Raw genomic sequence first — 23,719 nt, 5'->3', positions numbered from 1 at the left:
CACTCTGGGACCTACTCCTGCACCGCGGACAACGGCCTGGGTGTCCAGCGCAGCCAGCCGGTGGTCCTGTCTGTCACCGGTGAGCCCCGGCGGTCAGTCCCCCGTCCCTGGACTCGCTCCCCACAAGCCATCTGGAAGCGTGTCCCCACCTTCCAGGGCCTCTGTCTCCTCCTTGGCCGACCCGATGCCCTTGGAGCCTCCTGGCTCACGGGACGGCTGTTCACCTCTCTGGGCCTCGTCACTGGCACAGGGCAGGTGCCATCACAGCTGTCTGCGTAGCGGCCTCCCGCCCAGCCCCCGACCCCTGAGGAGCCAGATGTTTTCCCCCTTCTCACCACTTGTCCTGTGAATCCCCAGATGCCCAGTGTTCTCAGAAATGACAGAACAGTCCCCAGGGGCCCACAGGTGTTTCTTATCCCTTCAACACCACGTGTTGATCAACGCGGTCCAGAGCCACGAAAGACACACAGCCAGAGGCAGGACGCGAGGTCCTCGCCAGACGCCCCTCCTGCTCAGGCACGTCTGGTCTGACAGGCTGTGGGGCCAGCGGGGCCCCGGGGGGCAGGGGGGCAGGCAGGGCAGGGGGCTGGGGAGCAGAGATGGCTCTGCCTGCCCACGGGCTTCAGGCCCTGAGGCAGGTGTCCAAGTTACAAAGTGGAAGTTGTTGCTGTTGAGTCTTGAGTCTCAGTGCTGTGCTGTCTACGGAGAACAGATTTCAGGCACAGTTTGGGGGTGGGGGGACTGCAGGGTGTGGCCCCATACTGCTGCGGAGTCCAGTCCTGGCTCAGGACTGGAGCAGACTCAGTTTCCTCATCTGTAGGAAAAACACAACCAGGCTGGAGACAAGCCAGAATCCAGCCCTTCCCACAGCTGATGCACAAAGGGTTATAAGGAAATGGACCCGGGAGTCCTGTGGGAGGCGTCAGATGAAAGACACAGAGACACTGTGGCTCTGACATCCAGAGGACCAAAGTCATGGGGCACTGGCATCGCCATGAGTGCCCTCCACTGCGTAAGGCTCTGCGTGACGGTGCCCCTGTGCACCTGAGGATAAAGGGCGTGTGTGACCTGTGTGCCGACTGCACTCCGTCCACAGAGGCCTCAGACTAGCCTGCATGGCCTGTGCACACAGTTCTGGGGTCGAGCAGCAGGTGTGGCCCAGCAATGGCGCAAGCACCAGTCCAAGGGCTATGAGTTCCTGGAGGATGTAGGTGCAGAAGGGGCACCCCGATCTCTGCTGTGCCCTGAGAGGATTCTAGGGGAGTCTGCATGCAAGCTGACGGCTGGACAGCGTGTCAGGGGAAGCAGGGAAGGCAAGGGAGAGGCTGTGGTCCAGGCAGAGGCAGACGCTGAAGGCCCGCGGGAAGGAGGGGAAGGTCCAGGACCAGGACCTGGGGATGCCTCAGACCCACGCCTAGGGCTTGGGCCTCATCCTAAAGGGAGCTCTGGGGTCTGCAAACCGTTTCACACTCCGGCTGTGGGTGAGAATGGATGGCAGAAAAGACCATCTGGAGAGCAGCCAGGAGCAGAGCAGAGGCCCCAGAAGAGAGGCCAGTCAGGACCCCAGGCCAGCCCCGCGGAGGAGGAAGGCCCCCCAGGACTGTGGCTGGCAGGAGAGGCGCCGTGTCCATGTGTCCCACAGAAACCAAGGGAAGAGCCCCTTTGAGCAGAAGACAGGGGCCAGTTCAGACAAAGCAAAGCCGAGCGCTGGTGAGAGGCGAGAACTGAGTCACCTCCCCTGAGTTCAGCCACAAAGCACTGAATGCAGAAGCAGAAGGATGCGAACGGGAACAGAGTCCCTGGGTGTGCCTGCTGCGTCGCCACTTACCGCGTGGGGCCTCAGCTTCCGCTTCTGTAGAAGGGGGGCGATAATAGCACCTGCCCCAGAGGACGGATAATTCAGTAAGTGTCTGCGTGCCTGAGCTTACAATTATATATGACACACACACACACCAGGCCCACGCACAGAAACGCTGTGTCATCATTATACTCACGAACATGGAAAATCAACTTTATTGCATGGGGATAAAAAGCAGGTCTCGACGCACAAAATAAATAAATAAATAAATAAATAAATAAATAAATAAATAAATAAATAAATAAGCGAGAGGCAAAGAGGCAGAAACAGTAAATGTAACCCCTTCATTCAGACCCGTCCTCAGAACCAGGGAGGAAGGCACAATGGGGAAAGGTAAACGCAGATCTGCTGGGTTTGTTTTGTGGATTTTCTCGTGTGGAGAGGATGAGGCACATCTAAATGGAACTTGGAAGAGGCCGGTGGAGCCCAAGCATCTGCATCTGGGACAGAGGCAGCTGGGCTCCCGGGGGAAGGAGGAGGACCCCCCCTGGACAGCGGAGGGGCAGGTCTCCCAGGGTCACAGGCAGGAGGAAGGAACTGGTAAGGCAGCAAAATAAGGAACTTCTTCCCCAAGAGCGTCACTTACACGGGGACACGGGACTGAGGTCTCCTAACAAGGACAGCGGGTGACGGGGAAGGGAAAGGCCAGCGTGGAGGGCAAGGGCTGGGACCGGCCAGTGATGGGAACGGGCAGGAGCACCTGCTGACTGATGTTTCTCTCCCTCAGTCCCCGTGTCTCGTCCTGTCCTCACCATCAGCCCTCCTGGGGCCCGAGCGGTTGAGGGACACATGGTGACCTTTCACTGTCAAGCCCAGAGAGGTTCGCCCCGCATCCAGTACCAGTTTTATCGCGGAGATGTCCCCCTGGGGAGCAGCTCGGCCCCCTCTGCGGGAGGGGCGTCCTTCAGCCTCACTCTGACTGCAGAGCACTCTGGGACCTACTCCTGCACCGCGGACAATGGCTTCGGCCCCCAGCGCAGCGATGCCAAGAGCTTGTCTGTCACAGGTAAGCCCTGGATTCCTGCTGGTCACTCATCTCCGACTCTTTTGTCCCTGTTTTACAGAAGAGGAAACTGAGGCCCCACGCGGTAAGTGGCGAGGCAGCAGGGACACCCAGGGACTCTGTTTCTGTTCGCATCCTTCTGCTTCTGCTTTCGGCGCTTTGTGGCTGAACTCAGGGAGGTGACTCAGTTCTCGCCTCTCACACTGAGCCCTTCAGAAGTCTGCATGTACCCTCCAGGCCCTGCCCCCCCAACCTGGTGCCCCTAGGGGCTCCTGTCCCAATAGAACCAGAGGCCTGCAAGCCTCAGCCCTCACCCAGCCCTGGCTCAGCCAGACCCCTAGATGCTCAGCGTACACCCCAGCTTTTGCCAGACGAAGGCGTTCCCTCAGAATATTTTCTCATGCCCTGTAGGTTCGGGCCCCAACACAGTTTTTCTTAACCCAATGCACAGAAGCATCTCCTGCTTTCCCCACTGACACGTGTGCTCACGTCGCTGCAAGCACAGTCACATGGACAAGTCGCAGGCGAGCCCTCAGTTTCTCTGGACATCCTAAGTGGTTCAAGAGCTCGCAGTAGGATCGATGAGGGGAGGAGGAGTGGCTTTCTGGAGTTTTCCGTGATGCTTTGTCCTAATCCATTAAAATAAGTTTCATTTTACTATATTACAGTTTTTAAGTGCTGGAGTCTGAGAGTATGACACACATCCAGAAAAGTATACAAAGCAGGGTGTACAGCTCATGGTGACTCATGTAACCACCAAAACGGTGTCGTGTTTGGAGGGAAGCTGCCTCTGTTTACACTGGGATCTTCGCTTATTAGAGAGTGAAAGTCTGGTCGTTCGTCAGTTTGTCTGCTTTCATGAGAAGCAGAAGTATGACCGAAAGATCTTGACCGATCCAGTCCACATCACAAGGAAACAGAGCCCCGGGGTGTCCCCAGAGTGGGAGGGCCCGGACATCTAGGGTGTGAGAAGAACAAGAGAGACAACACTTGCAGGCCCTGGGAAGAGCTGAGAGATGTCTCAGAATGGAACTTATTTCTCAAAAGCAAGTTATGTCAATACGCAACGAGCTAGAAGCGTCCGTCACTCGATTCACAGGCCACCAGCTAGTTTCCTCGTGTCCCCACATGCCGTCCCTGCTGCTCCTGACCACGCTGCACCCCATTCCCTCTCTCTCATGACTTCTCTTGACTCACAGCTTCTGCAACAGCCAGCATCGACTGGTCAGCTTCCGGGGGTGACCCCTTGCTCCGTGTTCCATCCTCTGCCCCGTCTGCCAATGCTGGGGGCTCTCACTGGTCTAACAGGGCAGGCGGCTTCGCCTCCAAGCCACCCCCCAGGCCACGGTGGCGCACTGCCCACCCTTAGCCCAACAAAGTACGGAGACAACATGACACGTAACGAAGTCTGTTTCAGAAAACGCTTGTTTTAGGGAACTGTATGCACAGCACAGACTCTGGGGTTTCCTAGACAGAGCCAGTGTACCTGAAAAACACTTGGGTCATCGGATCTGACTATGAGTCAGAAAACCTGAATTCTAGCTCTGGCTATGAACATAACTGGTTCGTAATTTGGGCAAAACATTTTAACTTTCTTTGTCTCATTGCTTTCACCTTATATTGCGAGTTAGAGAACAGAATAATTTGTGTCCCTCGCAGCCCCAGAGCTCTGTGATTTGAGTTGGAACAGGAACCCAAAGGCCAGGAATTCATGAAGCTCTGAAAGAAATGAAGTGAGGGGGAGTGTGAGAGGCACCAAAGCCCCAGAGAAGGCAGCCAGGGAACGCGTGCGTGCTGTCACGCCGGGCTTGTCTACCTGCCCCAGCAAGGGAGAGCACCACCAGCTGAAGCCTCGGCAGCGCTCACGCGGGAGCTGGGTGGGGACCCTGGGGGCTGTGGGAGCGGGGGGTAGTCAGAGTGGGAGTGCGGCTGCTGAGTGTGCAAACCGGCGATGTGCTGGTCTTAGGAACACGTGAGTCTGGGTACAGACAGTCTTTGAGCATAAGGACCTGAAGGACCTCTGGTTCCTTGATAACCCCTGTTTTAGATCATGGAAATAAAGAATAACTGAAAGAAGACATTTCCCCGATATAAAGAGACGATTTAAGAAATTTAAGTGTTCTGAGGTCCGGATTCCAAAGCCAGAACCTAATCTATCTGGGAATGCCCCCGGTCCTAAGGCATCCTCCATCCCATTATCAAGTTTTATTTTCTTCTCAAATTTGGCTATACCCAAAACCTCTTTATTTCCCATTTCTTGTCTGCCTCCCTCCATACACGATATAAGCTTCCTGAGAGGGGAGCCAGATCCCCTGGGGTTTCCGCGACACCCCTGTGCCTCGTTGGAGTCTGGCACCGGACAGGCCCTCAGTCAGCATTTACAATTCAATGCACAAGAAGTCTTTGAGGTAAGATGAGGAAGAGAAGAGCAGGAAGAGAACACCGATCTTTGCATCTGCTCATACAAGTCAGCGGAAGTTAAGAAGCCCTAGATTAGCAAGCAAGTTGTCTGTGAGCCGAGTGGGAAGCTCCATGGGGAGGCAGGCAGATATTCGGAAAGCAGTCTACTTTCTTGAGGGAATGTACCCCAAAGAAAAGGCAAAGAGATTTCATGGGAATGTGCTCTGATCTATCACCAGCCCTGAGCGACCGAAACACACACACGCACGCACACACACACACACACACACACACACACACAGTATTCTCAAGCAAATACAAGACTCTGAATATAACTTTATTCATTAAAGGATAAGTTATAAGCAAAACGAAGCACAACATGGGAGTCTTTGCATCGATGCGTTTCAACTTATACAAGCGAAAGAAAGGACACATAATACATAAAATTGTTAAAAAGAAGAATTAGTATGGAAACAAAAATAAACCCTACAAATGTTTCTGAATACTGTGCAGACAATTAAAGAAAATATGGGCTCCAGGAAAAAAAAAAACTACAAAAATGAATAAACAGGTTAAAGAAGAGACAATAAGACAACACAAGAGATTTTAAAAGTTGCCTAGCAGAGCTCAGAAAAACACCAAAAAAAAAAAAAAAAAAAAACCCCACAAAGCTATTTTGAGAATGAAATCCAAACTTGAAGCAGTAAGATTAGAATGTATACTTCTGGAAACCATTAATCAAATGAAGAACTGGTTTGAGAAAATAATACAGAATGCAAAGTAGAAATAGAAACGTAGAAATAAAGGCAACAAGACGAAAATGTAAATTACGGAGGTCAGACAGTGAAGACCGCCCAGTGGACTGTCTCTAAGTCAGGAAATCAAACCGAGGAGAGAAATGAAACTCAACGATGGAATAAAAAATGTTCCTGAAGTGAAGAAAACTTGAATACATAGATGGAAAGACTTAGCCTCAGGAGGTTACTGATGTCGAGGTTAAATATCTGTGTGCGTGTGCGTGTGCGTGTGCGCGTGCAAGTGTGATCACAGCAGTACGTACATAAGTGCAGGCATCTCAGAAAGAAAAAAGAATGTTAGACCGGTCTTAGGCTTTCCACAGAAATCATTGCTAAGAGAGAGGATTCACGTCCAGACGTGTACTTTCGAGGGAGGAAAGAGAACCGAGAATTTTATACCAAATCCCGTGCTCAGACATGCAGGGACTCAGGCAACTTAGTATCCGTTAAGCGTTCTTGAAAAATTACTTGATGACAAAATCCAGCCAACCAAAATAGGAATCGATACAAAGGACTCAAAATGGCTTCACTGGAATATAAAGCGTACGCACTGAATCTCTGTGAGAGCCGCTTAGGGGCTCGGAAACAGGCTCATTACGATGCCTCTCTCTGGACCAGTTAAACTTAGACTCTCTCAGATGTGGCCTACAATCGTTATCTTTTAACACATCCTTAGGTGAGAATATTGTACAGATAGGGCTGAAAACCACTGATTCAGAAATGAAAACAAAGGCTAATCAACTGTGAGAATTATGGTTACAGAAAGTGCCAAAAATGTAAAAATATATATATATGTAACAAAGGAAAGTCGGCTGGTCTAAGGGAGGAGAAGAAATAAAAAACCACAATTCTCTCGTGGTCGTGATTCTTATTTCGCAGTGGAGGACAAAAAAGAGTTGACTGGATACATTTTGAAAATGAACGGCAGTTTCCAAATCTTCCGTTTTGTCAACAATGTCTGAATCGTCCATAGGCAGGACCTTCTCGTTAACGGATTGTAGCTCACCAGCAGCCCCTGAAACACCTACTAGTAGCCCACAGGGTCGCGTAGGCTGCGACGGGTGGTTTGTTCAGATGGAGTAACTGTAGAATGTAGGATTGGGGACAGAGAAGAAATAATAAATAAGCCTCTGCCCCCTCCGTGACTCTCACTGATGAGAGTGTGGGAGCAGGGGCTCTTCTATTCCCTTAGTGCAAGTGCAAAAGGGCCCAAAGTGTTTGAGGAGCAATCTAGCAGAATATATGTGTATTTAAATGTTCATGTTCCTCGTCCCAGAAATTCCACTTCTAAGAATTTATCCTAAGTAGTGCACACACAGATGGGCCAGGACGGATACCCAGGACTGCTGGCCGTGGCACTATCTGCCGGAGGAGCACAGGACGTTCCCAGCCATGGGGTTCCTTCGGTGACCTATGGTGAACCCATACACTGGGAGGCTTTGCACTTGTTAAAATAATCGAGCAGTATTCACCCCAAATTTGAAAGAGTTGCATTTGCTGTGTATAAATTATAGCTCAGTATAAGTTGGTCTCTAAAGGTGGATGGGATAGACCTTCTAGAATGACGTGGAAAGAGGCTCGTGATGTGTTGCTGAAGGGAAAACCAGGCTGCAGACCAGGACGTGTATGGTGACCCCATGCCTGTGTGTGCATGTATGTTTTTACGTGTTTATTTATGTGTTGGTGTCAAAGGGTGTTCTTATACATAGAAAAGATCTAGAAACTGTCACAAATAATCTACAGAGGTAATCTCTGAAAAATGAAAATAAAGGAACTATGAAAAGATACTGATGTCAACTAATTTATTTTTGCCCTCAGTCCCAGCATCGCGCCCTGTCCTCACCCTCAGGACACCCAGGACCCGGGCCATGGTGGGGGACATGATGGAGCTTCACTGTGAGGCCCAGAGGGGCTCTCCCCCGATCCTGTACCGGTTTTATCATGAGAATGTCATCCTGGGGAGCAGCTCGGCCCCCTCTGGAGGAGGAGTGTCCTTCAGCCTCTCTCTGACCGCAGAACATTCTGGAAACTATGCCTGTGAGGCCGACAATCGCCTGGGGGCCCAGCGCAGTGAGGCGGCCTCACTCAGTGTCACAGGTGAGTTGATGGTTCCGACTGCAGCACAACCGGGGACCCGCCATGCCCCCACCTTCCCCAGTAGCCGAGGTTGGTGGTCCCACAGGGCCCTTTGCACTGTGACATCGCAGCAGGCCTGCCGCCGACACAGCCTCCATCCGGGAGCTCTGGAGTCTGCATTTTCGGGAACTTGCCCCTTCCCTTTGCTTGCTATGCACTTCCTGGAAGCAAATTTTGTGACCAAAATTTCCCCAAATTTCCCTAACATAGAAGCACAGGCTTTCAGTACGCAAACTACTTCCTTGTCAACAATTATCAGCAAGAAAAGAGATTGTAAAGGCATGTCCCTGTTGTGTTCAGCTACAGCCCCTGTGATGGGCTGACCTCCCCACCATGCCCCTTTCAGTGCAGGCTTGGCACCTCACCCATGGCCTTCCTCCCTACCCTGCGTTCTGCCGTCGTTCCAGGACTCTACCGTCCACGTGGCTGAGCCACTCAACACCGTGGCTTGTCGTCTCTTCCACATAAGCCAGCGCTGCCACGTCCATGCGTGGCTCCAATAGCCTAACCACAGCCTCCTGTCCTACTTGCTCCTTCAGCCGTTCCAATCCCCCCTGCTCTCAGACCCCAGCAGAGCCCCAGCTCACCAACACCTTACTCCCTCCCAGACACTGGGTGGCATCCCCGGCTGCATGAATAGTGGATCTCTCCTGTTCCTAGTTTTGATTACACCGATTTCTCCTTTCCCCCAATTGTCTTTTGAGTTCTCAGAAGTCAATTTAATGTTTGTTTTCAGACTCCCCAAACACACGTGTCACTGCACACCCAAGGCCTGGGAGCCACACAGAGCACCACCCCAATGTCACTGTTTCTTCAGATCAGAACAAATTACAGCTGGGTTCTGAGTAATGTCACAAGGTCACTAAAAACTGAGGAAAACAGTTTCCAGTTTGAAAGGTCTCTCCTTTGGAAGAACATATTTAAACAGTAGAAACTGATGGTTAACTATTTTTCCTCCCTCAGTCCCAGCGTCACGCCCTGTCCTCACCCTCAAGGCACCCAGGACCCGGGCCGCGGTGGGGGACGTGATGGAACTTCGCTGTGAGGTCCAAAGGGGCTCTCCCCCGATCCTGTACCAGTTTTATCACAAGAATGTCATCCTGGGGAGCGACTCAGACCCCTCTGGAGGAGGAGCGTCCTTCAACCTCTCTCTGACCGCAGAACATTCTGGAAACTACTCCTGTGAGGCTGACAATGGCCTGGGGCCCCAGCGCAGCAAGGCAGTGCCACTCAGCGTCACAGGTGGGTTGGTCCTGCCCACAAGCAGCACAACCAAGCATGGCAAGCCTGCCTTCTCTCCCCAGCAGCCAGAGTGGAGCTCCGGCACCCCCACTGCTGGTGTGACAGCCCAGCCCCGGGGAATTCCTGCCGGCAGAAAGCCCATCTGCATGTCCAAGTCCCTCTTCCCATATGGGACCAAAACTCTTCACTAAAAATGCAAAGGCTTTTTAGACCATAGACTATATATTGATCTGTAATTACGATTACTGAAAGGGAAATTAAGAAATTTTGAGTACGTGTCTCTCTGCTCCAAAAAAGATTTGGCCATTCCTGGTCTGGGTTTCTCTCTCTTTGACCCCCGCAAGCCTCTACTCTTGTGCTTCCTTTATTACCAGGAATATAAATATGCCTCAAACTTCCATATTAAAAACTCTATATTAACATCAACTCTGTGTGTAGCCTTTCAGGAAACACAACCAATCCTGTTTACAAAGTGATTCTTAAAGCAATGGGAGCACAGGAAACCAGCACAGAGAGGAGAAAGCAGGATGGCATGGATGGAATCAGCCAGCCCTCCACCAAATTCCTCCATTCTCTATGCTGCCCTCTGACCTCTCACTATTAAGTATTATATCCAAAGGAAAGCTGATTCCTGTGAGCTCTGAACCTGTTCTGATGGTCCATACTGGCTGGCCAAACCCCCAAACTCCTGTTTAGGGAGAACTGGGGTATAGCAAAAGTATGCTAAGGGCAGTTGAGATGAATGTTCTGGTCATCAACGTCATCACCATCACCACCAGCACCACCACCACCATCATTACAACCACCATCACCACCACCATCATCATCATCACTACCACCATCATCACCACCACCATCATCATCATCACCATCATCACCACCACCATCACCATCACCACCACCACCATCATCACCATCATCTCCACCATCATCATCACCACCATCACCATTGTCATCACCATCATCTCCACCACATTCATCACCACCACCATCATCACCATCATCTCCACCACCACCATCACCATCATCTCCACCACCACCATCACCATCATCTCCACCACCATCATCACCACTACCATCACCATCATCATAATCATCACTACCAACATCATCACCATCACCATCACCACCATCACCACCACCATCACCACTACCATCATTGTCACTGAGTCCTTGCATGTGCTGGGCCCTTTGCTTAGTACTTAGCATATAATATCTCATTTCATCTTTAAGATAAACTGGTGAAACCTCTTTATCCCCAATTTGCAGGGGAGGGAGGTGAGGCTCAGAGGTAAAAAGTAGCTAGTTTACGCACAGCTGGTGAGGGGAAAGCCAGGTGGAGGCATGGGCCTACCCAGGTCTTCACCTAAGTCTACACTGTGACCTGTTTTAGCACAACTTTTGAGTTTTTATTTTATTTTATTTTTTTTATTATGTTCAGTTAGGCACCATATAGTACATCATTAGTTTTTGTTGTAGTGTTCAACGATTCATTAGTTGCGTATAACACCCGGTGCTCATCACAACACATGGCCTCCTTAATACCGATCACCCTTCTGCCGCATCTCCCCACCCCCTCCCCCTGACACCCTCAGTTTGTTTCCTGGAGTCTATAGTCTCTCATGGTTTGTTTCCCTCTCTGATCCCTCCCCCCTTTCAGTTTTCCCTCCCTTCCCCTATGGCCCTCTGGGCTATTCCTTATGTTCCACATATGAGTGAAACCATAGGATAATTGTCTTTCTCTGCTTGACTTATTTCACTTAGCATAATCCCCTCCAGCCCCATCCATGTTGATGCAAATGGTGGGTATTCAACTACTGAGTTCTTAGTAATTCATTATTCGGAAGGAATACATAAATCTTCATGATAAGAAACGTGAATGGTACAAAAGACACAATATGAAAAGTGAAGGTCTCGTTCTCCCGGCAGGCACGCACTTTTATGTCCACATACTTCCAAGATATAACCACCCTTAATAGTTTCATGGGAAAAAGAAATGAAAGGAAAAGAAAAGAAAAGAAAAGAGAAAAGAAAAGGGTTTCATGGGCATTTTTCTCTCTTTTTAAAATTTTTAAATTTAAATTTAATTTAGTTAACATATATAGTATTAGTTTCAGGGGTAGAATTTAGTAATTCATCAGTTGCATTTAACACCCAGTGCTCATTACATCACGTGCCCTCCTTAATGCCCGTCACCCACTTACCCATTTCCCCCACCCACGTCCCCTCCAACAACCCTCAGTTAGTTTCCTAGAGTTAAGAATATCTTATCATTTGTCTCCCTCTCTGTTTATATCTTAATTATTTCTTCCCTTCCCCTATCTTCATCTGTTCTGTTTCTTAAATTCCATATGAATGAGATCATATGGTATCTGTCTTTCTCTGACTGACTTATTTCTTTTAGCATAATACCCTCTGGAAGCCCTGGCCTCAGCAATCAGACAATTAAAAGAAATAAAAGGCATCCAGATCCGCGAAGAAGAAGTCAAACTTTCACTCTTCGCAGACATGATAGTCTACGTAGAAAACCCAAAAAGACTTCACCCCAAAACTGCTAGAACTCATGGATATTTTTCTAGAAATATTCAAATATATTATAAACATAAAGGTATAAAATTTTTTTCACAGAAATAGAATCAGGTTATACATAATTATGCAACTTGCTTTTTCACTTAAAAATACATCTTGGACATCTTTTGTATTTCATTGGTCAACTAGGTTGTCTCCAGTTTTTTGCGATTGTAAAAATTCTACCACAGAAATCCTTGCACAAATGCTTTTGCCTATCTCATGTCCGTATCTGACATGAGACATTCTGTATCTGGGAAGGAAGCAGTCTGAGAGGTAGACTTGTGGGGTCAAATTTGATGTGTATTTTCAATTTGGCAAGTATTACCATGCCAGGAAGTGTCTCAAATCCACCATCCCACCTAGACCCGTTAAGTGCCTGTGTGTCCACAGATCCAAGGCTTTGCCCTTCTGATGGGTGGTTTTTTGTATGTATTTACTTAGTAATGGAAGTAATGATCTCTTTATCTATTTATTGGCTACTCAAAGTTGTTCGCAATTCATACCCTTCGCACACTTTTCTGTTGGGTATTTTCGTGCCTCTGCAGATTAAGGTCAGTAGCTTTGTCCGTCATGTGAGTTTCAATCTAGTTTCCAAGGTTGAGATCTGACCTCTGTCATTTGTTTATAATTTCTGCTTGTTTACAAATATGGTAGAAGTAGAAACTTGTATTAACTTTGTGTCTCCCTCAGTCCCAGCGTCCCGCCCCGTCCTCACCCTCAGAGCGCCTGGGGCCCAGGCCTTCCCTGGGGACACGGTAGAGCTTCGCTGTGAGGCCCAGAGCGGCTCTCCCCCGATCCTGTACTGGTTTTATCACGAGGATGTCACCCTGGGGAGCAGCTCGGCCCCCTCTGGAGGAGGAGCGTCCTTCAACCTCTCTCTGACCGCAGAACATTCTGGAAACTACTCCTGTGAGGCCGACAATGGCCTGGGGCCCCAGCGCAGCGAGGCGGTGCCACTTTCCGTCTCAGGTGAGTTTCCGGTGCCCAGGCCACAGATGTGGACAAATATCTCCTCCAGGGATATTCTGAGAATCCTCATGCCGTGTGACCAGAGTCCTGCTTCTCAGGGACAGGGACACAAACCTGAGAGTTCTGCACATGGTCCTCCTCTGAAGCGTTTCTGAAGGGACAGTACTTGAGTGGAGCAGGGGACCAAGGACGATCACTGATTTGGATGCTCCCTAGTGGGCCCCGTCCATCCTGACCCTCCAGCCTGGCCTCGGCCGCAGGCGTGAGCTTCCTCCTGGAGAGTGGAGCCGTTTCCTGGGCTGCTGCCTAGCCTCCCCGTCCTGGTGCCCCGGGTCCTTCCTCCCTCCCAGCCCCAAGCATCAGCTGCAGGGGTCAGAGCAGTTCGAGACCGCGAGCCTCTCCCTCCAGCTCACGCGCAGGGTCTCCCCTCCAGGGCTGACGGGGAGCAAAAGTGGCCCTATTGCCACAGGCGTGGCTGGGGGTCTGCTCAGCGTGGTGGGCCTCGTGGTCGTGGCACTGCTGTTGTATTGCCGGCTCCTCAGGAGAGCAGGTGGGTAACCTTCGCTTGAGTCCCTGCCGTCCCCGTCCCCCCCGCCCCCCGCCAGGCTCCTGCTGCCTTTGTAAGCACCGCCAAGCTCTCAACAGCTCCGCCCTGCCCAGTCCCAGTCCCCACCTTCTCCGTCTGCTCCCCCAGAATTCATCTTTGCAAACACAGGGTTCCCGAAACAGCCCTCATGCACAGAAAATGCCTCGATGAGACAGAGTTTATCCAGCATCATAAACCTCAGCGTGTCTCCCTCTCCACCCTTACGAGCCTCCAAGGAATGGGAGCGAGGACAGAAACCCAAGGGGATCTGATGACTTACTGGTGGTTTAACGTGCAGTATTTCCACAGCCGATCAGGTCTGCTTCCCGTCGGCAGCTAGACGATTGTGCCTGGCAAAACGCTCTCTCGTGGTGTCGCTAAGCCCCACCGCAAGCCAGGGTCACCAGTTTTTGCCCCATCGGCCACCTCCCTTGGGCGTAGCAGAGCCGGATCCATGTAGTGCCGGTGACCCCCCGCAGGTCCTCCTGAGCCCCTGGCAGCTGTGCCCCTTGTGAAGGCCTCCTTCTCCTGGCTCCAGTGACCCTCTGCTTTCCTTTGCAGGAGGAAGAACGACCTCTGACCCCTCTAGGTAAGACCTGGGCTGTGTTGCGTGTGGTTAACGGGATGCCCTCAGGGGATAAAAATGAACAGGGTCTGGTCACTGCTGGGAACAGATAGGTTGTGCCATCTTCATGTCGCTGTTTGCCTTGGCAAACGTCAAGGCAATTGCCAGGACCTTCTCACCGCCATCCTAGCTGCCTACGCCTTCTTGCCTCGGGTGTTCACTGCTTCTTCGTTCATAACTTACAACCTCGACCACTGTTGCCTTGGTTGTCTGACTGACCACTATCAGACTGAATCCACCCATGTCTTAAGCCAGTCTCAACTTGGTAGCCTGCAAAGCTCTGGACATGACCAACGTCATACCTGCTGTGGGGACAGCCAAAAAGATGGAGTCACACGACTGGCCGCCCAGAGAGATCACTCTGCCAACCGGAGGTGGTGTCTGTGAAGAAGGGGCTGCCATCTTGGATCCCAGAGGCTAAGCTTGGGAGCCCCACCATGGCTCACAAACCATCTCTGGGCAAGCCCATGGCAGCAGCGTCCAAAGCATGCAGAGTTCCCCTGAGCCCTCATCATGACTGGCTTCTCTGAGATCCTGATCTCTCGACGAGTTCGAATCCTGGCTCTGGCCCTTTGTAGTCACGTGGTCTTGAGCAAGTCACTTTGCCTCTCGGAATCATCACCTTCTCCATCTATAGAAGAGGGATGATGATAGACTCAGCCTCGTATTGTCCAGCGCAGTGCTGGTATGTAGCAGGTGCCCATGAGTCTGGAAACACTGTCATCTGTAACGTGACAGTTCCTAACCGCAGACCCTTGGGTATGCGCTCATCTACGCGTCCAGGCTCGGCAGCCACCCGCTGGGCTAGACCTGCCAGCAGCGCGTGATGATTGCAGCTGCTTCGGCAGGCTCGCTGGGAGACATGGCTGTCTCTGTCTCACAGGAGCCCTTCAGACGCGGACCCCCAAGAGCCCACCTACTACAATGTGCCAGGCTGGGTGGAGCTCCAACCAGTATACAGCAATGGTGAGGACCAAGGGCCCCACACTTGGCCAGGGACCCCAGGGTTGGTCCGGGCAGGGGTGGGGCAGGAGACCACAGGGCTGTGCAGAGGCCCCAAGCCCCCTGTCCCTGCAGAGAACAAGGTCCGGCTGGGGGAGGGGGAAATAGCTCGGACGAGAGGCGAGGACCTTATAGTTCTCTTAAGCTGCACCTTCTTTCCAAGTCAACCCTAAAGGAGGAGACGTGGTGTACTCGGAAGTTCGGACGATTCAGCAGGGGAACAGACGTGCAGGTAAGACCCGTGGACTTGATTCCGGACGTGCCGGCGGCCTCCACCCCTTCTGCAGGTCTGAGCAGACCAGACACAGAGCCACCCATGCGAGGGTCACTGGCTTTCTTCATTTGTGCCCACCTGCCCTGCTGGGGTCCCTCACCCCACCGTCCAGGCCTCGCTCTCCATCCCTCACCGACAGCCTCGGGAGAGCCTGAGGGGCACGTGCCCTGTCAGGGCTTCGGCTTTCCCCGTTGTCATGGGACACGGGGTCAGCATTCCCGTCCTCCTTCCATCAGGTCACCGATGCATTAGCTTACCGTGCTGGAGGTCAGAGGCCAGACACATGCCTCCCGGGCTCATGTCGAGCTGTTGCCTGGGCTGCGCTCCTTTCTGGAGGCTCCGAGGGAGAAAGTACTTCCTTGCCCTTTCCGGCTTCTCAAGGACACCCCTCCCCATGGCTCACGGCCCCTTCCTCCGTCTTCAGAGTGGACAGTGGTGTGTGGCCTCCCTCTGACCATTCATCCAAAGCCAGGTCTCCCTCTGAGCACAGCTGGGACAGTTCTCTGATTTAAAGTTCTCCCTAAAATCTCACTTGGATAACCCCGGATAACCTCCCATTGCAAGGTGCTTAACCTTGATCACATCCGCAAAGTCCCTTCTTGTGAGGTCACATGCTCACAGGCTTCAGGGCTTGGGACACGGGAGTCTCAGGGGCACGACTCTGCCTCCCACTCTAACCCACAGGGTTGAGAAAGCAGACCTGGGGATGCCGTCCCAGCAGCTTTGAGGATGACTCTGCTGGTGGGCTGGCTGTGCCCGTCCTCCCCGGCGGGTGCTCGGCCATGAAGGGCCCCAGCCTGGCTCCTGCCTGCACAAGGGAGACCTGCCTTTGGGGCAGACTCCCTTCCACCTGTGCTCTGTAAGGAGTGCTGTGTGATTTTAGCCGTTCTGCTTCCCTCTCTGGTTTTCTGATCCTCTTGTGTAAAGTCGAACGAGCTGTGTTTGTGCCCATGCTTGGTTCAGTCAATGGCTCACCCGTCATACACCTGAACTTGCTCACACTCACAACCCACTTCAAGGTGAGTGTTGTTATTACCCCGATCTGATAAATGAGGGAACTAAGGCCGAGGACCTTAAGTGACCGGCCTGAAGTCACAAAGCCTAGATGGTCCCTCCAAGCCAAGAGGAGAGAGCCGCGTGCCGGATGCCACATCCCGTTCCAGATTTAGGACAGTATATAAAAGTCATCACCACGTCTAGCATCCCATCAGCATGTGCTAAGATCCTATGTGCCCAGTACAGTTCCAGGTGCTGTAAGTAAGTGTGCTATGTGTGCTTGTGTATTTATTCATAGCAGTCAGGGCCGCGTCTGGTGCACGTGACGGATGCTGGAAAATACACACGCATGCACACAAACTCCTATCAGTTTACAGTAACAGTAGAGGGGGACGATGTTACGACTCCCACTGTAGGGACGAGGTCACAGGCACAGGAGAAGTGGCAGTACGTGCCGGCGGCCGCACAGGTGACCGGGCCGGGCTCTCCGCAGTACATGCAAGGAGTCCGAGCTCAAAGCACTAACAGGAGAAGAGGTGGATTCCTGCTGCCGGGCACCTGGGGAGCTGGGAGTGATGCTGAGGAGGGGCTGGGCCCCCCGAGGCCGAGGTCTCAGGACAGGGTGCTGGCGGTACAGGGAGGCTGCTGCCTGGGCACGGGGAGGACCCGGGATGGGACGGGGCTGGTGGAGACGTGGGGCCGGGAGAGAGCGCTGGGCCATCTTTGCCAGCTGAGAGCCGCTCTTCTTCCTACAGCGGCTTCAAACTCCGCATTAAGGCTCCTCCGGACCTACCTGCCCTCCCACAGCCCGGCCGCCAGCCAGCGGCCTTCCAGACCCCAGGGCTCCTCGGTCATCTACTCTCAGGTGAAGGTGGCCTCCCTCCCAGCCTCCACGGCTCCTCGCAGCTGAGTCCACACCCCTCTGCACCCCAAGCTGATCCTGGGGCTGGGGACGTGGAAGTGGGAAGATCTGAATGGCTCCAAGCCCCATCCTGTGGCCTCTGCGGTCAGTGTGACCAGAGCACGGACCCAGCAGGACACCGCTCTTTCCCAAGTGACAGCCTGGAGCTTGTGGGGTTTTTGTTCAGTGACATGTGGCTCCCACCCAGGGCCATCTTGTCCCCTGGCTTCCTCAGCAGGCTTCAGCCACAGTCCCTGCTCTGAGTCCCACTCCCACATACACCCCAAATTCTCCCCAGTGGGGCCTGCTCCTAGACCTCATCACGGACATCTGTCCCCTGTGGACACCTGCCCTCCCACGGACACCTGTCCTCCCTGCGGACACCTGCCCCCTTCTGTGGACATCTGCCCCCCTGAGGACACCTGTCCTCCCCGTAGACACCTGCCTCCCCTGTGGACACATGTCCTCCCCACGGACACCTGTCTTCCCCTCAATGGACATCTGCCCCCCATGGACACCTGTCCCCCATGGCTGCTTTCCCCAATGGTCATCAGCCTGCTGGGGCTACCAAAGCACTTGGACAAGTGGGACAGCATGTGGCCCTGCGAACAGGTGCAGGCAGGCTGCGGACCTCCTCACCATGGGGCTACATTCCGTGCCCCCATCTGCTTCAGACGCTAAGGTCAGCCCCGGACACCAGGACAGCTTCTTCCCTGCACACAGGCCAACACCTCTGCCCAAGTCAGTGGGTTCACAGCCCTTCCCGTGCGCCCTCTGATGCAGGCACAGGGACGTCCTCTCACCTGTCACCAGGAGGAGACACACATTCCAAGGGTGGGCCGTTCTGACACAGCCGCCTCCGAAAGTCTTGAAGACAGAGAAGGGCAGCGGGAGCCAGGGACAGAGGAGGGCTGACGGCCTAGTGGGAACCATGATCGGATTCCAGGTCAAGAAGCCACAGGGGAAATTTTGGAGACAGTTAGGGAAAACAGAATATGAACTATATATTATTGATACTATTGAATCAATAATCTGATATTACTTTAAGACTATTTTTTTTACTTCAAGAATATTTTTGAAAATATTTGAAATACCTTGAAGTTATTCAGTAAACATTTTAAATACGTGTGTTTCTCTGTGTGTTAGTGCGTGTTTCTGTGTGCGTGTGTGTGTCCAGTACTCGGCCTCTGTGCAGCCTCCTGGGAGCACTCCCGGTCAGTGAGGTTTGGTCCGTCCACACTCCCGCGTGGGTCAGAAGGGTGATCGCGTCAGAGGCCACTCCAGGCCGTGCCGCACCCGCTACCCTCGCGAGATTACGTCATCGGCACTCTCCGGCCGTCATTCGGGCTCCCCAGCGCCAGTCCCAGCCACCGCTAGCGCCCCAGGCACCGCACGCCGCAGATGCTCCGAAGACAGTTACGTTCCGTCGGGGAGGGAAAGGCTCCGTGACCACCGCAGAGCGTAGAAGGCAGTCTGAAGACAGGCGGGGGTCTCTGCGAAGACGGTGTGCAGAGAACAGGTCACTTGGACGATGCACGAGTTAGAACTCAAAGATCCTAAGTTGGTCTTAGTCCCGGACGATGCGGTAGAGACCTCGGATTCCCCAGGAACAGCAGCAATAAACATAACTGCAACTAGGACCCCGGGAGAAACCAGGCAGATAAGGGATCCGTGGTTCCAACCTGACACAGGCTCTGCGCGGGGCGGTGGTGGGCAGATGATGGAAGGAAGAGACCGTCCCCCATGGACGCTTGTCCTCAGAGCGCCCAAGGTTTCCCTACACGGCCTTTTATTTCCTTCCCCAGGGGCCTCATCCCAGTGCTTGCTTCTGTGCAGGCCACGTTCACGGCATCGTGATGACTTACACGCTGTGTCAGTGCGGTTTTCAGAATCAACCCAACGCAGGGAACCCTTAACGACAGTTGCTTCAGTCTTTATATACGATAAACACGCTAGCCCGACGGAAATCAGAGGCGGTGAGCCCGTCTACGCGCACTATTTCCTCGTTTCCTGTAGTCGAGAACCAGCAGATTTTGTCTTGAGATGATACATCGAGAAATAGTTCAAGTCACTCTTTTTTAGCATAAATCGAACCCTGCGAAAATCTTGTAATTTTACAAGTTTACAAAACCAGGAAGTAGAGGGGCAGGAAGAAAGGAAGGTCATAAAACACTAAATTCTTTCTCTTCCCTACAGTGGAGTGAATTGACACTCTCTAAAGTTGATAAATCAATAATTTACATATGTTATCATGACTTTTATATATGTGAGCCGATAACCAGATGTTTAAAAACAGAAATCGTGAATTGCAGGGGCCAACCTCAAAGAACAAGAAGGAGAACTTCCCTTTTGTTGTCTGCTCTGATCTACTGTTTGAATTCTTAAGCACGAGCATGAGTCCTTTGCAGGAGAACATGTCTCTGCAGTGTGGAGAGATGTCAGAGGGGTTTTTGCCACACGGCGAAAACTCCAGGTAAAGCTGACCACTAGTGACCGCTGGATGCTACTGGGTCCCTGGGCTGGTGCCAGGCCTAGGAGTAGAGTAGCCAGGAACAAGCTGGGGGAGCCGCCTCCTGTCCCCTGGGGGCCACAGCTAGAGGCTGGGGGCTTCGCCGGGCACCAGCAGCAGGAGCAGCACCCTGCTTCCGGACACGGCAGCCCCAGGCTGCACAGGGGTGAGCAGCCTGCCTGGAGAGCCCACACGGCATCACCCTGGGAGAGACCGCACGGATGGACGAGGGGCCGCAGGAAGGCCGTGCCTGGCCAGGCTGCGTGAAGAGGGGCAGAGATGGGCAAAGCAGAGGAAGCCAGCACGGGACCTGGCAGAGGCCAGCAGGCAGGAAGCCATCACATCAGGCAAGAGGGTGGAGCCCAGACTCCTGAGACCTGGCCAGTCCCAGCTCTGTGCCCTCCGGTCAGCTGCCTAACCTGACGCCAGCCCAGCCCCTCACCTGGGGGGTGGGGTAAGGACAGCACCTACCCAAGGGGTTGCGGTGAGGACTAAGATTGACACCTTTAAAAACACGTTTTCTCAGTTTGGTAGTTTCCCATAAAGCCACGCCCTCACTCACTGCAGCAGCCAGCAAGCCGTCCCCCGGGCTCTGACCCTGGGGCCGTGAAAACCACCATTTACACCAAACCTGGGCATGAGTGTTTTTAGCAGTTCAATGACTGTCTCCAAAAACTGGAAACAATGCCAGTCTCCCCAGACTGGTAAACGGGTCAATCAAATGGACAAATTCCATACAATGGAATCCCACTGGGCACTAAAGAGAAAGACGGCTGCTGGTCTCCGCGACCGCAGGGCTGAAGCTCGCCTGCACTGGCCGCGTGGAAGAACTCATCTTCAGAAAGCACGGACGGCGCACGTCCACTTTTACGAAACTCCTACAAGGAGGAACCACGGGGGCAGCTGGCCCGGCAGTGGCCAGAGCATCAGGAGGACGGGCCTGCTGGGCTCACCACAAGGGGGATCGGGGAGTTCTGGGCAGCGATGGAATGTTCTGTCTTGACGGTACTGCTGGTGGTCATAGGAGTGCCAAGACTCAGACTAGGCACTAGAAAGAAGGAGTTCTGTCTCTCGGGGAGCCTTTGCCCTCGCTGTGCCCTTGCTGGGTCCTCCTCCCCCAGCGCTGTGCAGGGCTCATTGCTGCACTGCATGCAAGTTTCCGTCCAGAAGGCGCTTCTGGAGAGAGGCTCGCTCCGGCCCCGCGCCCCGCACGCTGGTCCTCACGCCCCGGCTCGCTGTCCCTTTATGCGGCTTCACGGCCTTATCACTGTGTGACCTCCTGTCACAGCAGCTGTTTCCTCGTCCTCTCCTCCCCCTAAGGCGCAGAGACCCCACAGCCCCCTTGGGTAATGCATAGACACAGCTCAGCAGAGCTGGCCAGCACGCTGCTGTGGCCAAGCCCCCTGCGATGGGCGGCCTGTCCTGGCCACCGGGAGCTCAGCCCGGCCTACGGGACGGGACTGCGAGGGACACGGAGGTCTCCTGGTTGTTTGCTCTCCCCCCTGGCGGCAACCCAGGACCCCACAGCTCTTTCCGCAGGGGCTCGGCCTCCATGCACCCCCGCCCCGCATGCAATGGAGACGCCGTCAGTGACAGATCATCAGAGCTCTAGTCCCAGAAGGTTGCCAGCCTGCACCCCAGGCAGCCTTAGTCTCAGGCTGGGGGCTTCTGTGATGGGAGACGGCGGGATCCAGTGTTCGGGACGCCCAGTGCACCTGCATGGACACTCTGAGACTTTGGGCCGAAACACATAATCGTCCCAGGGTCTATTTGTTTACATTTCTTCTGGTTTATTGTCTATGGTTAATGTTAAGATCAACTGGCTAAATAAAGTCCTCTGTTGAGAAATGATGAAAAAAATACAGGTGGCTGAATGGCTGTGACTCCTGAGGCCAGGTGAAGGCCCCTACCTCTGCCACGTACTTTGGGATGAAGCCAGAGCTCCACCGTGTCTCCACAGCATGCGTGTAGTTTAAGCCCCCGGCCTGCTGGCAGCCATATGGTTACCTTCACCTGTCAACGAAGACAGGCCCGGGCAGCTGATAAAACATTATTCCCAGGTGTGTCTGCGAGGGCGTTTCCAGAAGAAATTAGCGCTCAGATCCGGAGACTATGTAAAAATCACGGTCACCACCGCGGATGGCAACAGCCAATGAGTTGAGGCCCCAACAGAACAAAATGGTGGAGAGAAGACAGATCACCCCCTACCTGAGCCGGTCATCTGCCTTCTCCCGGGGGGACAGCAGCGCCCAGCTTCTTGGGTCCTCGGGCTGCGACCCGCCCCACCTGCCAGCTTCCGTGGCCCCATCCTACCCACGGGGGCTCCTCAGCCGCCCTGACCCAGTGAGCCAACCCTCACCACATATCTCCTCTCTGTCCCTGGGTCCGGCTGGCCTGTTGGTTCTGTTCCTCCCGAGAACCCCGGCTGACACAGCAGCCCTGCTGACCAAGACCACTTGTCACCAGGGACATTCTTGCTGTCGAGATGTAAAAAAAAGTCTCAGGGCCAAAATCTTTTGTTGCTGTTGCTGTCTGGGCTTGGATTTGGGTGTGGGTTTGGGTCTTGCTCCCACCAAGCTTACTGTCCTCACCCTCTTCCTGCTTGGCGGAAGAGAAGACTCCCCATCAGGGGAGCTTGCTCACTGGTTTTCACAGGAGAAACATTAAACCTTGATGTGTTGGTAGTTTCAAGGATGAAATGTTGAGATACATTCTTTAAATCCTAAGAAGACAATCAGGTCAATGTGAAAGCTGATTTGAAAAGTTACTCCGGTCGATGCAAACCGTTGAGCGGCGGTGCCACGAGACTTCTGGAAAGACCACTGTGTCGAGGGAACGAGAGCGCCGTCCTCTTCCAAAAACACAAAGACATTAAAGGATTTCTGAATTTTTTTGAAAACCTAAACCCAACGTAGGGCTTCTGTCGTGGTAATTCCTGTCTTTCATGCTGAACAGGCACTGCCCCATCCCCAGCTCTTGCCAGCAGTGGAAAACTACACCCAGGGCCTGGCCACAACCTCCCCACCCTGTCCTCCCTCTGTCACGTAGGCAGCTCCCCCGGGGCCAGCTGCCTGTGAGGTTTTCGCCAAAACCCTGAGCTGCTTGTAACCTCAGCTTACAGCTACGGTTCTTGAATTTTGTCACTTGCCTATTTTGTGCTCCTAGTCTGTATCCCCCCATCAAAAACCAGCAACATCCCTAAAGAGGTCCAGAAATAGGCAAGCACAGGGGAGCTAGGTCCAAGGTCAGGGTCAAGGGAGGAGGAACCCCACATTTAAGTGGTTGGCGAAAGCTTCCTTTCGGGAAAGGGGAGTAAGCTGGATCCTGTGGGAGGGAAAGGAGGGCCTGAGATTGCTCATGGGAAGGCTGGTGGGACCCCCAGACACTCTTCAGACTCTCGGTCCACACTGGGGCTGGAGGCCACACGCATAAGGTCACCAGCTTCAAAAGGAAAGGGCTCTCCAGTTTCTGTCCTTCACACGAGGCCCTTGAAAGCTAGTAACCCTGTGCGGTGGGGACGGATTGCAACGGGGATGGATTGCAACGGCCACGGACACCAGGACACCGAAACACAGCAGGTGCAAGGCTCACGTGACCAACAGCAGGACTCATGGCGGCTGCATGGCCAGTGCAGGAGGCAGGGCGTCAGGGCCCCAGAGCCAGGCTGTGTCACCAAAAAGATCTTCTAGAAGGTCCAGCAGTAATAAGCACACGATGGAGCACCGGAGCAAGGATTTCCTCGCGACAAGTGCTAAATGAAAGAGACGCAGCTTGAGAAAAATGCACACCAAGCAAATACCTGAGAGTCCAAACTGCCCATTTCTAAGCCCAGCTCCAGGTCCCTGAGCCC

General features: G+C 53.1%; 1 protein-coding gene across 1 annotated transcript in view; it reads left to right on the top strand.

Annotated features, from left to right (window-relative positions):
• Positions 1 to 17,207, top strand: part of FCRL5 (Fc receptor like 5) — a 33,886-nt gene extending 16,679 nt beyond the window's left edge. The window contains exons 8-16 of the mRNA XM_040635862.1: positions 2,586 to 2,864; positions 7,877 to 8,155; positions 9,158 to 9,436; positions 12,698 to 12,976; positions 13,410 to 13,526; positions 14,124 to 14,151; positions 15,071 to 15,153; positions 15,353 to 15,421; positions 15,700 to 17,207. Of these exons, the coding sequence (XP_040491796.1) occupies positions 2,586 to 2,864; positions 7,877 to 8,155; positions 9,158 to 9,436; positions 12,698 to 12,976; positions 13,410 to 13,526; positions 14,124 to 14,151; positions 15,071 to 15,153; positions 15,353 to 15,421; positions 15,700 to 15,917 (1,631 nt within the window). The 3' untranslated portion in view covers positions 15,918 to 17,207. The remainder of the gene's footprint in view (positions 1 to 2,585; positions 2,865 to 7,876; positions 8,156 to 9,157; positions 9,437 to 12,697; positions 12,977 to 13,409; positions 13,527 to 14,123; positions 14,152 to 15,070; positions 15,154 to 15,352; positions 15,422 to 15,699) is intronic.
• Positions 17,208 to 23,719: the final 6,512 nt, after the last annotated feature.

This window comes from Ursus maritimus, unplaced genomic scaffold (genome assembly GCF_017311325.1).
Source record: "Ursus maritimus isolate PB19 unplaced genomic scaffold, ASM1731132v1 scaffold_2, whole genome shotgun sequence".
Taxonomy (NCBI): Eukaryota; Metazoa; Chordata; class Mammalia; order Carnivora; family Ursidae; genus Ursus; species Ursus maritimus.
Note: the sequence above shows the minus strand (reverse complement) of the source record. Positions and strands in the feature narration are given on the sequence as shown.